General features: G+C 32.1%; 3 protein-coding genes across 5 annotated transcripts in view; 1 reads left to right on the forward strand and 2 right to left on the reverse strand.

Moving 5' to 3' along the window:
• Window positions 1-179: 179 nt before the first annotated feature.
• Window positions 180-6,022, forward strand: LOC116768630 (ras-related protein Rab-9B). The gene is made up of 4 exons (XM_032659396.2): window positions 180-661; window positions 1,126-1,326; window positions 1,448-1,590; window positions 2,853-6,022. The coding sequence occupies exons 1-4, from the start codon at window positions 452-454 to the stop codon at window positions 2,983-2,985; spliced, it is 687 nt and encodes a 228-aa protein (XP_032515287.2). The 5' UTR covers window positions 180-451; the 3' UTR covers window positions 2,986-6,022.
• Window positions 6,023-6,071: 49 nt separating this feature from the next.
• LOC116768624 (retinol dehydrogenase 12-like) lies at window positions 6,072-8,774 on the reverse strand. The gene is made up of 5 exons (XM_032659383.2): window positions 8,362-8,774; window positions 8,050-8,285; window positions 7,588-7,824; window positions 7,404-7,476; window positions 6,072-6,708 (listed from the first exon to the last, which is right to left on the reverse strand). The coding sequence occupies exons 1-5, from the start codon at window positions 8,659-8,661 to the stop codon at window positions 6,538-6,540; spliced, it is 1,017 nt and encodes a 338-aa protein (XP_032515274.2). The 5' UTR covers window positions 8,662-8,774; the 3' UTR covers window positions 6,072-6,537.
• A 1,233-nt stretch (window positions 8,775-10,007) lies between these two features.
• Window positions 10,008-13,407, reverse strand: part of LOC116768614 (serine/arginine repetitive matrix protein 2) — a 45,861-nt gene continuing 42,461 nt past the window's right edge. For all 3 annotated transcript variants that reach the window (XM_061527057.1, XM_032659371.2, XM_061527056.1), the window contains exon 11: window positions 10,008-13,112. In XM_061527057.1, coding sequence (XP_061383041.1) covers window positions 11,908-13,112 — 1,205 coding nt within the window. In that variant the 3' untranslated portion in view covers window positions 10,008-11,907. The remainder of the gene's footprint in view (window positions 13,113-13,407) is intronic.

The following is a 13,407-nucleotide window of genomic DNA, read 5'->3' on the forward strand; positions in this document are numbered from 1 at the left end:
TATTAAATTGAAAAATTTTAAAAGAAAATTATATACAATATTTAAATATTAAAGAACAAATAATTAATAAATTTATTTATATATCATAATGTCAGTGACCAAAGGTGATGTCATGTTTGAAGATTAATGTTGAAACAATATATTATCTGTATTGTGAACAAAAGTTTTAAATATGAAACAGCTGTGTTGTTCAGTTTACTATGAAACTTTGTGTGTTTACGTTGTTTTATTTAGTATATGTTAATTAATTTAATTAATATTAAATAATGCTTGCTTTATTTATAATAAGTAAGAAAAGAATAGAATCAAGTGCCGTGTAAAAATGCGATTAATTGTTTAACATCCTTGAGTGAAGAGTCATTAGTCACCCTAATTAAATAGATTTAGTAGACTGAGCTTCAAGGCTGTCGTTGAAATTCTTTGAGAATATTATGACAGTAACGAAACCATAATGGTCGAGGATAATGATCAAAGTTACGAGAGGAACGCAAATAAAAGCGTTCTTTTAAAAATTGTGATCCTCGGCGACGGAGGCGTTGGTAAATCATGTTTAATGAGTAGATTTATATCGAATCACTTCGACGACCACAACTTTCATACGATAGGTGTTGAGTTCATGAACAAAATGATAGAAGTCGGAGGCAAACAATATACTTTACAGGTAAAACATTTTTGTCATAAAATTTTGTTAGCCAGATCATGTGTCGTGTGTACTCTTTGTTGTGTAAAACGTAGTTAGTCTTGAATATACAACCACTATCAAGGTTAAGGTGTGTTGTGATTGCTAATACAGTTTATGTAACTGTTTATGCAATATTATTACTTCATATATACATTTTATTTAACTACAGATATTTTTATGGTTTTTATAAATATTTCGATACTTAAATAAACTAGTAATTTCATCTAATTTCCTAGTTCTCCATATAACAGTTCCAATGTAAACAGGTCATTAATATTAATGACACTATTACTTAATTATTACAACATTAAAGTTAATTGTAATAAAAATGGACTTATTCTATAAACACATAAAAATTACAAGAATTGAAACACAAAAAAATTATTACCTTTACCTTTATTACAAAAGTTATAAATGATTTATCGTGGATTAAATGCTTCCAGATCTGGGACACAGCTGGACAGGAAAGATTCAAGTCTCTCCGGACTCCATTCTACAGAGGAACGGACATTTGTATATTAGCATACGCCATAGACGACAGGAGTTCTTTCAACAATATTAAAACATGGCTGAATGAGTTTCTTAATTACGCTGGCGTCAAAAATGGAATCGAGAAATTCCCTTTCATAGTTGTTGGAAATAAGGTACTTATTTTATAAAATCACTATTTACTATGATTAAGCAAAGCTAATGACCAATATGATTTTCTTTAAACAACCTTAATTTTTGTGGTATATATGTAAATATTGAGATTTCTATTTACAGTCAGATGTATCATCCAAGGATAGGGAGGTACCATACGAACAATTGAAGCAGTGGTGTGAAGAAAATAAAATATCGACATATCTGGAGACCTCCGCTAAGACAGACAATAATGTTCTCGAAGCATTCTCATTATCGGTGCAAAGGTATTTACTGTTGAAGCAAATTCTATATCAAATATGTTCCGATATTTAATAAAATGGGCTTATAATATATATTATAAAAAAAATCCATAGAAAAAATACCAAATTCTTAGACCATCTGATTACATAATAGTGTTATTAATTCATGAAAATTAATAAATAGTTCTTAATAGATAAGATTTTTAAACCAATGTCCTTGAGACTCAAGCCCGGTCAATATTATAACATTAGTTTGACTTGTACAAATATCAAGATTGTAATTATAATATGCCAATATTTTATAAAGAAATTTTTTTGATTACACCTCAAGCTCGAAGTGAAATGACTTTATTTTTATTTCTTGTATACTATGTGTAATAAAAGGATAGTAATTATGGTAATGATGATTAAATTGACCGGAGTTGTGTCTCAACCTTGAGCTGCTAAGAATTTGAGTGAATATATATTTTTTTTATTGCACCCTAATTATAATGACAGCATATATGAGCATTTTATAAAGATACTCTGTACATACTGACATGTTATGATATTTGAGTACACAAATAAATCTCAATTTTCACATTCACTTAACATTTACACAAATTGTATCATAAATAAAATGCGATATAACAGCCAAATCTCTTTACAACCCGCTAAAAGATTTGGGCCTGTCAAAAACTAACATCAGTTCATTCTTGGAACGTGTGTCAAAGGCAGCCCTAGCAGGTTCGTTTCAAATTTGGTTAGGTAGAGAGAGGAGCTTGGACGGTGGAGGTGAGCGTTTAGCGCGCGTTGGATAGGGGCCCCTTAAACCTATACCCGGGTCGCAAGTCCCAGGCACTGTTGAAGCTCCTCTCCCTGCGACGCAATGGACCCGTACCCGCACGGTGAATCCATGCAATGCTGAGAGGTTTCGTCTCGTCGTTAATAAATGAAAACCTTTATGGTTAATTGAAGATGAAAAATATTTTACCTTGCATTAGATATTTAAGACTTAAATTAAAAAAAAAGTAATAAGTATACATTCTATAAGCTGTGGTATAGTAAAAATTTAATGCACCATTTATCTTCAGTACACAATATCCTTAGCTCGTATCGTCTCCCTACATACAGATTTTTTCATTAACACATCTTTGCGCAAAAATATGAAGTTTAAGAATAAAAATCAGGAACCCTGCATGTATAGTGTGATCATAAACACTTGCACCATTGGCACAGGGTTTATTTGAATGTTCTTTAAAAAGTAATGTATTATAAGAGTTTTTGACAATTTTTTGTATTCCCAGATGGGCTGATCTAGAACAGAAGGCAGAAAAAGAACTCCGGATGTACCACCATCCGGACACCGTCACATTGCATGGATCCAACAATGTGTCCGGCTTCAGAGCAACCTGTTGTTCGCGATTCACTAGTTTGTGAGTTTACCTTATATGTGCGGTTGTTTCGTATTACATAAAACAAATATTTCTCATACTACCATATTTGCCTAAAAGTAATCTCCGGTCAACTGAAATGAAAGAAATAAGAGCTGATGAGGTTGATGATGAAAAATTTATACCCGCCATTTTTATCACCAAATATATAAAGCTGTGTCATAATATTAAAAAATATCTGTTAATTTATATTTAACTGTATAAGGGTTAATGCACATGCTCGTCGGTAACCACCGTCAGTAATTATCTGCTTATGAAAGCATATTGTTGAAGATGCTCGTTTGAAATTCATGCATTCTGCTCTTTGACATAAAGCAAGTACATTTTATATATTTGCTGAGATTTAAAAATAATTTATTAGGAAATATAAAAATACATACTTTAATCATGTGTTGGTATCTTATGTATGATATATATATATATATATATATATGTTGTTGACTCTGTTACCAAACATTGTCAAAATTTTCACTAGATACGTTATTTAACAGTTGTAAGCAAGTCTCAGCCAACACGATGATTTTAAAGTCACTTTAAGTTTATATGTATTTATAATTATTTAACACATGTTTTCCTAAAATAACTCACAGAATATCATGTGTGTGCTGGAATAATAGTAACGTTTTCAAAATTATAAAAATAAAAAATAAATGTTTTGAATTGTTAAAGTATTCTAAATGGTTCAAAAAGATCACATGGAAATTGTTAAATGAAATTCTAGCGTTTTCATTTTAAATATTAATTACGTAGTATAGTTATAGTGCATTTATTTTTAGTATATTTTATATGCATTTGCTGTTGTTAAAAAACATCCGTCCATGTAACCACCGCCTAACGGTCATGCCATCTTCATATATATGTACATAGCCTTAACATATCAGTACTGACCTAACTAATGTTTACCTGTATATATCATTGAAGTTTTTAATGGGCTCTTGAAATAAGAAATTTAATAGTAAACTATATATAACTATATATTTACAAATGGAATAAGATCTGATAATAATGAATTGGTTCAAAAATTTGATCCTTTCCATACCTTTTTTTTTATTCTTAAATTTTAAACTCAATTTTATTCAGATGTAATTCTATTACCATTGTTAAACATTCCATCTTTTTGTGTACAAATTACCAACATATACCAAAGATTGTTTTTTTTTGATGAAGAATTACTAATTTTATTTATCTGCGATGTATTTTGGTTGTGAAAATTTTTATCTTTTACTTTCTTGTATGGATTTGAAATTATCTACAGATATTTGTAGCTTATAGAGAAAACCATTTGAGGATTTTAGTATAGTTCCCAATAAAGAAATAAAATGGTTTCCGTTTAATGATTACGGCTATATTAACACTTTAGGTATACTTATTTGTTAAGGAAATTTATTTAGTTAGTTGTCAGTGTATTTAATACTTAAAAACCTTGAGAACATTTGGCTTGTTTGAAGGTCACAACTAAAGGAATGAGTGACCTACTTGAACATTCTGTTTGTTAAGGTTTCATTCATTTCATACAATTTAATTCGTTAAGACTCGTTGAACAATTATAATTGTTTAGACATTGTTTATAATCTGTCAATGTAGTGTTGCATAACCGTCAATATTCTGACTATCGATAGTTGACTTCGAAAACTAATCAGAATATCGATAGTGCTGTCTTTAGTATCGCCACATGTTGATCTATCGATAGTCTCGATAACACTTTATAAACAATACTTTTAAGTAATACATAAATAATGCTTGCATCGATAATATGGGTATTTCTAAACTATCAGTTATCAGGGATTATTCGGTAGTATTGCATGTAAACTCAAAGTGATGCATAGAAAAAAACTAAAATAGAGTTTACTCGTATTTATTGACACGTGACAATACTTTCGATAGATTATAGTAACTATCGATTTTGCCTTATCTATCGATTTAATTTTGATAGACAATCGATAGTGAACTATCGATATGCAACACTGATTCAACCGACATTAGACAATCGGTTCATACATTATTTTTTTACTTTTGTTCTATTCATTCCTCGTTTTAACTATTCACTAAGTGCCTAGTTACAGTGGCTCCGAGATTTAAAACAAAATATAGCATGAATAAAAAAAAACAATTGTCATTCTAATTAGGATATAATAACTAAATTATACTAGAATTATCTTAAATAGCACATACATATTATGTTATATTATATATATGTAAAATCTCTTAAATGTTATTTTGATGTATGTAAGTACATTAATTATAAAGCGACCTACCTCTTGTATAGTGATAAAAGCAACGATATTATTAAATAACAGGAACTTGTTTCTTTAATCTAAAGTACGTGTTTAACAAAAATATTCGTGATGTAATTCGTATTTACTAAAAGGTAAAGATTTCCATACAAACCATGCATTGTTTTGATAACGATACATTATGCAATACGAATACTAACTTCATTGTGAATTGTTTTTGTCTCATTGACTTTTAAGGTACCTATATCTAACTAAAGCGCGTCTTAATTCAAAACAGTTCACTAGCTTGTTATTCGATTACTGAGAAACATATTAACCTATTTCTTGTTATTACAATAAGGAATATATATTTTTTTTACTTTTTTTTTATGCGATCAATTTTTAATATTTAAGATCGAAATAAAGTACTAAGGTATTTTATTTCATACCTTAAAATGTCTTTTGGTACCATATATATAATCATCAAAATAAAAACTTAATTCATGTGGATGTACAGCAAGTAGACATAATTCTGAATAACTTTATAAATGCCACCGGCCTTTAAAAACATTTGTAATAGATGATAAAATCACAGGTTGCCTATAAACAGACAGGTATAAACTTTAGTGTAACTTGTAAGAGCACGCCGCGTACACCTTATAGATACATAACAAGCAAATAAAAGGTATTATATATAGAGTACATAGAAGTAAGGTAGCGAGCACCGCAAAGATATGCACTCATCCTAGTGTAACATTACTTGGGATTGTATAAATAAGCTGTGATTAAAATATGTTGAGGGATCAATAAGTCTTTTATTTATCCAACCGTTTGTAAGAATTAAATGAAATAAAAGACAAGCGCTACACATTGATTATTTATTTGTCTACAGTAATAATTATTTTTTGGAACATACCTTAAAATACATGTAATGAGTATTTGTTGAAATATGCATTCGCTTAATATGATAAAATATTATGCCGTTATAGTATCATGTTGGTTATAACACCTATAATGAAGTCTTAATAAATATAGAATAGAAAAAATTCTAGAGAAACAATAGACTTGTATAACAACTACATTTATATTATATATTTGAGATGACTACGCATAAAAATCTCAATGTCTTAAAAATTATCATTTTAAATACATAGCCACATTCAGTCTAAGAGTTGTAAACTACTAGGTCAAGATTTGTAAAGTTCCCCAAATGTTAGTTATATATTACTTTAACCTAACCGATAGGAATAAGTTAGACAGATATGAAATTTATCCTCATATGAAGAGCTTTAAGATTGTAGTTATGGGATAATTAGTCCGTTGGCTTAAATAGGTCTCCTGGCTTTGACGAGAGCCTCGCTAACTTCCCATAGCTTGTTTTCTTCTCCTTTACTAAAGCGGTACGTTGATCTGTACTCGGTACAGTTGCGGTACATCTTCCCAGTGTGTCCCTCCAGACGGTAATCTGTTGCGCAGTGCAGCACCGTCTCTGCACCCTAAGATATTAATTCATTTAAATAACTTATCACAATTAAAGAGGTTTTAGATTAGGTTAATGAACTCGATGTATTTGTCATGTATCAAACAATACAGCTTTCATATTAATCTTAAGATAACCCAACCAAACAAGATGGCTGTCAATATGATGTACAGTAATGTGAAGAAATTCAGGCTTCTGTTGCATTTTACAATAACAACAACAACATTTTTCATTCCTTTTTTTTTACTTCGACTCACAATTATTTAATTTCCTTTTGTGTTAACGATCCACTTTAGTCATAAATTAATACTTATCAGACCTTCAATTTACATGATTAGAATTCAGTTAACGCTTAGAACCATAACTGTGCTTTGACCTACTCCAGACATTACTCTAAAACATTTTGAAAGCATATATATATATATTTAAATTATTTATTGAAGAACATGACATATTTTTGTTATTTATGCATTTATGATAAAACAAATTATCAATTAATGAGTAAACTGGGCCTAGAACTTAGAACAATGTTATCTTTGGAATAATTTCTTGAAAACTTTGAATGAATGCTTGAAACTTGAAAGCTTTGGTTGTATTTTATCATTCTTGATTGTCCATAATTTAAGTTACTGTTTATTCTAAGATGAAACTAAGTTGATTTATTTGATATAACAGGTAGATTACATATGGGTTTTTCTATAAGATAGTTACCTGTTTCGCTGTCTTCATGTACCAAAATGCGACGGGAGCCAAGATAACATAGTGATACCATTGAACGACATCTCTGAAATCAAATATTTTACAATACTAACCCATTTTATTACTCGATACGGTTAAATCTGTTTATTGGCTTATATGGAAACGGTTTTGACATGTATGAGCACTTGAAACAAACCTGAACAAATTAGTATAACAGAAGCCCGGGCAACAGGCGTACACGTCTATTCCTGAGTTCCTATATTTTGCAGCCAATGCCCGTGCGTGGTATAGATTCATGAGTTTTGAGTTACAGTAGCCGGGGTTGTGGCGGTAACGTTTTCCTAATTTGGCCTTCTCGATTTGGTCTTCCACATATAGGTTGTCAAAATCCAGTTTGGCCTTCTCATGTAGGGTTGATGTGACAATAACAATTCTACAAGTGAAACAAAAAAATTATAATAGCGGATTTAGTAAAAAATGCTTAATTTTTTAAATATATATTAGTGTTTTCAGTCTAGTAATGTAGAGACCTTGGTTCACTTGAATTTCAAGTGAAAATAGGTGAACTTTGTCAAATTTTCCACATTAGCAATTTTTTTTAAGTTCAGCTAAATAATGAAAGTTATCTGAATTACATATATAAAGTTAGATTAATTACCGACTCGGAGCAGCTTTTTTTAACAAATCAATTAATAAATTTGTGAGATAGAAGTGTCCCAAGTGGTTAACACCCAAATGTATTTCAAAACCCTCTTTTGTCTTCTGGTCTAATTGTAATGGTATGGCCACGCCTGCATTGTTGATTAATACATCAATTTTATAAAATCCGGCCTTCACAACATCTACGAACTTTTCAATTGATGTGAAAGATGCAAGATCCAATTGCATTGGTATCTACAATAAAATGTTTTTTTGTAAATTTTGTAATATTTCTACATTAGGTTTCAAATTACATAACAATAAAATTCACCAATTCGCCGCCGTCGCATTCTGTTCGAATTTCTGCAACCACTTTCTTTGCTTTATCGATGTCTCTACAAGCAAATATCACGCGAGCCTTCCTCTTCACCAGAGCTCGTGCCGTTTCCAATCCGATACCACTAGTGGCACCCGTAATAAGAAAGGTCTTGCCCCTTAAACAAGTGTTGCTCGTACACTTTGCCCAATTCCTTGATCTCCATTTTCGTATCAATCCCAGTGCGACTGCTAGAGACACAGGTACAGCCACGTATTTGATTACATCTGACGACAACATCGTAATATCTGTCATTATATCAAGATCACCACTATTTTTATTGCGCACAAACGTCGTAGTTCAAATTGCAATAAAATTACATATTACGTTCTGCTCTCCTTGGTCAAAATCCAATTGCGACTGTTTGAAATAAAGGAAATGTCAAACTAATGTCAAAGATAAAGGTCAGAAACCCGTTCAGGAATGATTAGATAAAGGGTCATAAACCAATATTTAAATATATTATATGTATTTTAAGTTTTAATATATCAGTAATTAGTACTCGATACCTTTCGTTTATTAAAATAATTTTATAACGTAAAGAATCGAACATGAAAATGAATCGAAATAATGTAGTTCACATCAACTATAATACAAAAAAAAAAACATAATACAACATATACCATATTAGAATGATTTATGATAACTTTGATTAAACATTTATCACCATCACAGCTTAAATATCTAACCTGGGTTGCGGTATCAGTTGAGAAGGATCTAGAAGCAACCAACGCTTAAATAGAGATAGTTAATGTCAACCCTGTTCACAAAGATGATAGGAAAACTGAATCTTATCAGTTTAACCTATCCAAGATACAAATTGTGAGATTATTATTGAAAAAAAATGTTTAATGTAGAGGTACACACATTTGCAACCATTCATTGCAAAGTCATTCTAACCCCTCTGTCGCAAATATCCATTAGGGACGGTGACGTCTCACCAGCAGGAAGACCATCTGCTCGTTAGCCATCTATGACATATAAAAACTGTTTAATATTGAAACAACTTCAACGTTCTTGGCGTTCCCAACTCATATATTAAGGTTATTAAATAATATATGAAAAAAAAAACTTTAATTTCAATACAGGTAGTAGGATATTTTTTTTCTATTTTAGCGATCAGTATACCCATATGCACTCCATTAACAAGGACCGCAACATTCATATCACACCTTACGTTGTACTTTGTAGATGTCTTTTACTTATTCGCTTGCAATCTCTTCGTCAGAATCTCTTGGTCAACCTCTCAGAAAATAGATAATACCTAAAGATACTGGAAGGATGAAATACCACATTGGCAGTTAAATTGAAATCAGAATTTGTTTTGTTTTAAAAGATTAAAATTGAATGATATGGTAATAATCTACCCGCCGAAGAAATTTAGGTCATCTCTTTAGGACCCTGGGAATTTTTAGATATATAATAAGGTAATAATTGGGTTATCATTTTTTTTTTGTACACAAACCATTTTGAGCCTATGAGTCGTATAACCCTTTATTATTATCTGTCGCTACTAATATCGTTTCATAAATTATGGCGGGAAATTATTCAACATTTATAGTCTGTTCATAAAAAATATGCTTTTTTAAATAAAACCAAAATTTTAGGCTGTACCGTATATTTAAAATACGTATATAATAGGGACAATTAGATAAAAAAAATCTATTCCTGACTATGACAAAACAATTGATATGGTATCAATTTTAGAAATTTTATTTGCGTTTATCCATTGATAGTATACATGTATAGTTAAAATATCTACATGAATACGCTTTCAACTAGGCTGAGGAATAACACAGCTTCTGTAGTTAACAAATATGAAGCTCCAATGTACAGCGGGCTTTCAACAATATAAATTCGGCGCTTGAAGTGTCAAACAAATCACAAGCACCATCAAATCATTCGCTTAGAGATTAGTTTTAAATATATAAATAATATATTGTGAAATACAAAATTCTCTTTACCTTGTTCACATTCATATGTATATAAATTGTTACAGAACACAATCATAACACCAAAGTAATAATTATTTTGAACACTAACATCGTAACAGTAACAATAAAATGTCGAACAAAATTTATGTTTGAAATAACGGTAGTAAATGTAGACTATAAATCTATTGCATATAAAAACTATTCAGATTTAAAACAAATTAATTATCTAATGACATGTATCTAAATGTGAAGCAGAAAATTGTTTGTAGTGGTCCTAATTTTAAATCATTCCAAGTAATATTAATGGATACATCTATGATAATACAGTAATTTAGCCAATATGAGATTACTAAAGGTTTTACTTTATGACGCTTTCCACAGATTATAAAAAACTTTTTTATGTAGGCATGATTCTATAATACGAGAAGCTATAGCATTAAAATTGTTTACAAAAATCTGTACAATGGTGTTTGTAAAAGTACAAAACTTTCAAATTCATTTTGATTATTTCAAGTTGGCACTGTTAAGACTTTAATGTTTTTTTCCTGGTTAAATGATTTTATTTTTTTCATTATGAATAATTGTTCAGGTTTAAAGTGTTTTTTTTTTTATGTTAATACAATTGATCTCTCTGATAATTATTTATAACAGAAATATTAATAAATATATATTTCTTTAAACAAACGTAAGACTACCCATATATTTTTAAGCAACAATTAACACCTAAATTCATCAGACAGGATAGGGTATTTTTTTTTTATCATTTTGTATATGATTCTGTCGTTTAGGAATAAATTTATTTATTACAATAAAATATTTTGCATAACTACAAGCCTTAAATGCTTTGTATAAAATTACATTTATAAAGACACTGATTATATAAATAATTAATTAGTTATAAATATATATGTAATGTCAATTTACAATATTGTCATTATCATATAGACATGAATACAGTAATAAATTGAAATTTAAAATTTTGTTTGCAGGAAATTTTTTTTTTGAGTTACAATCAACATTGTTTGCAACCGGTATCTGGTTTTTTAAATATGTTTTTTTATAGAATCTAGAATAGAATAGAATTCTTAGAATCAAATGTTATATATATATAATATTTTAAATATTGTTTTACATATACTAAGTCGTATTGGACTATAAAATAAGTCTTTTTATTTGAAATAAAAAATGTCTTTTCGTAAGGAATGTACACTTAACTCGTCTTTAAGTACGAATCTTGGAATCGAACATTCAAGTAGAAATACAGCTATAGAAGAAAGTGTACTATCAATAAGGAGGAGCACATTAAACATCCACAAACGAGATTCAAAACGTGGAATCAATAAGAATTATCGAACAATTCATACGTCATAAGAACGAACGAGAACAGTTTTGAGCGATTGCGTCCTTCATACCAAGGAATATATGTTTAATTCTATCGTGTGACGTCAGCTAACAGCTTGGATCCATTCCAACATCCAACATGGCCGCCCACAAGCTCGAATCGACTCCAATCACCAACATCAAAATGGCCGTCCACTTGTATTCTGGTGAACGTGAGGATCTTTCTCTACATCGGCGTTGAGAGCTGGTGTTTGGAGCGATCCACCCCAACATCCACTGTAGTCACTTTGCTATCGATCGCAGTTCCGCATTCCGTGTCGTTGTCCGGCATGATGACGCAGACGAAGGACCGCCCACTGGTGACGTCTTTCGGGTATATCGTCATAGGTATGAACCTGTCGCTGGTGCCGTCCACGTAAGCCGCCAGCCGCGAGTACACTTCGGGGAAATGTTTCTTCATCACCACGCCGCGACTCTCCAATTCGTTCAGGATGTTCCTGAAGCATATCTCCCTGAACTTGTGCGCTGTCGCTGCGTTCTTCTCCCCCGCGTTCGTTAATTTGGAGGTCAGTATCAAGGTCTCGCGGTCATCGGGTGTTCCCTTACTGTCTCTTCTATTTCTTTTTCTGTTCTGTTCTTGGATGGCCGATGAAACAGTTTTGCTTAAACGAAGTTTAGCACACCTGGACACCATCTGTCTCTCCCATTTAACGGCGCCTTTTGTTGGTACTTCGCTAATGATACACACCGCTACGTATAAAATTACTCTCGTTTCTGGATTGTAAGCCTTGCAAAGTTTTACGACCTCTGTGTATAGTTCGGCGCCCATTTCATTTGGCTGCAGAGAAGTCCATTTGACGAATTCCGGTTCGCTCAAGTACTGGTAGCCGTGCGTGGTGAACTTCTCAGCCGCCTCTGGACTCGTGAAGAAGATTTTGACAACACCTCTACCTTGGGCCAGATATCCCTTATGAGCGATCGTACTGATTTGATGCAGAGAGTCGGAATCCTCTTTCGCGGCCGATATAATTTGTCTACACAAACTGCTCGCACGAGAGTGTAGACAGACCTTCCTGTGCTTTTCCCAATGGGCTCGTCTACATTCTTTGGAACAGTACATGGTGGTACAGTTGTGGCAAGTTTTGTAATGCCTCTTGGCATCCGGTAATGGGGCTCGGGATGAACATTTAGGGTACTTGCACTTGACGCAGGTGTCATCTGTGCTGTTTTCGGTTTGGAGTGAGGCGAGGGAGGTTCTGGAGTCGTGATGGGTGAGGTTCTGTTCGCGCAGGGCGGCAACGTCGAGACTGGTGCGGCGGTCGAGGGATGTACTAGGACGAGCGAAGGGCTCACTCCTCCTGCGAGAGTGCTCGCCCTGAGACCGCGATCGCCTCGTTTCCTGCATAGCAGGAGTATCAACTGTATCCTTCCCTGTAATCATAGCATTTGTTGTAAAAGAAGACGACAACGAGATCAATAAGACCCAGGACCATGTGGAGATTAAAGTCAAAATAAACGCTACATGACAAGACATGCGACAGATCATACCGTCTAGTGTAGATGGGTCATGCTGATAACTTGTTATAGAAATGTTCAAGGACAGTGAAAATAATACCATAAAGTGGGAGTGAGGAAGTTAAATAAGAGAATGGGATAGTTGCTGTGAGGGGAAACAAACACCTAAGGTACCTCGGAAGCCGCGGCGCCGGATGAATCACTTCCCTAT

The sequence above is a fragment of the Danaus plexippus genome (assembly GCF_018135715.1).
Source record: "Danaus plexippus chromosome 3 unlocalized genomic scaffold, MEX_DaPlex mxdp_34, whole genome shotgun sequence".
Lineage (NCBI taxonomy): Eukaryota > Metazoa > Arthropoda > Insecta > Lepidoptera > Nymphalidae > Danaus > Danaus plexippus.

Coding starts and splice junctions, on each gene's coding strand:
- LOC116768630 (XM_032659396.2), top strand. CDS start 452: ATGGTCGAGGATAATGATCAAAGTTACGAGAGGAACGCAAATAAAAGC. Junction 662..1,125: donor GCAAACAATATACTTTACAG/GTAAAACATTTT, acceptor AAATGCTTCCAG/ATCTGGGACACAGCTGGACA. Junction 1,591..2,852: donor TTCTCATTATCGGTGCAAAG/GTATTTACTGTT, acceptor TTGTATTCCCAG/ATGGGCTGATCTAGAACAGA.
- LOC116768624 (XM_032659383.2), bottom strand. CDS start 8,661: ATGACAGATATTACGATGTTGTCGTCAGATGTAATCAAATACGTGGCT. Junction 8,286..8,361: donor AATGCGACGGCGGCGAATTG/GTGAATTTTATT, acceptor ATTTTATTGTAG/ATACCAATGCAATTGGATCT. Junction 7,477..7,587: donor TGTTATACTAATTTGTTCAG/GTTTGTTTCAAG, acceptor ATTTGATTTCAG/AGATGTCGTTCAATGGTATC.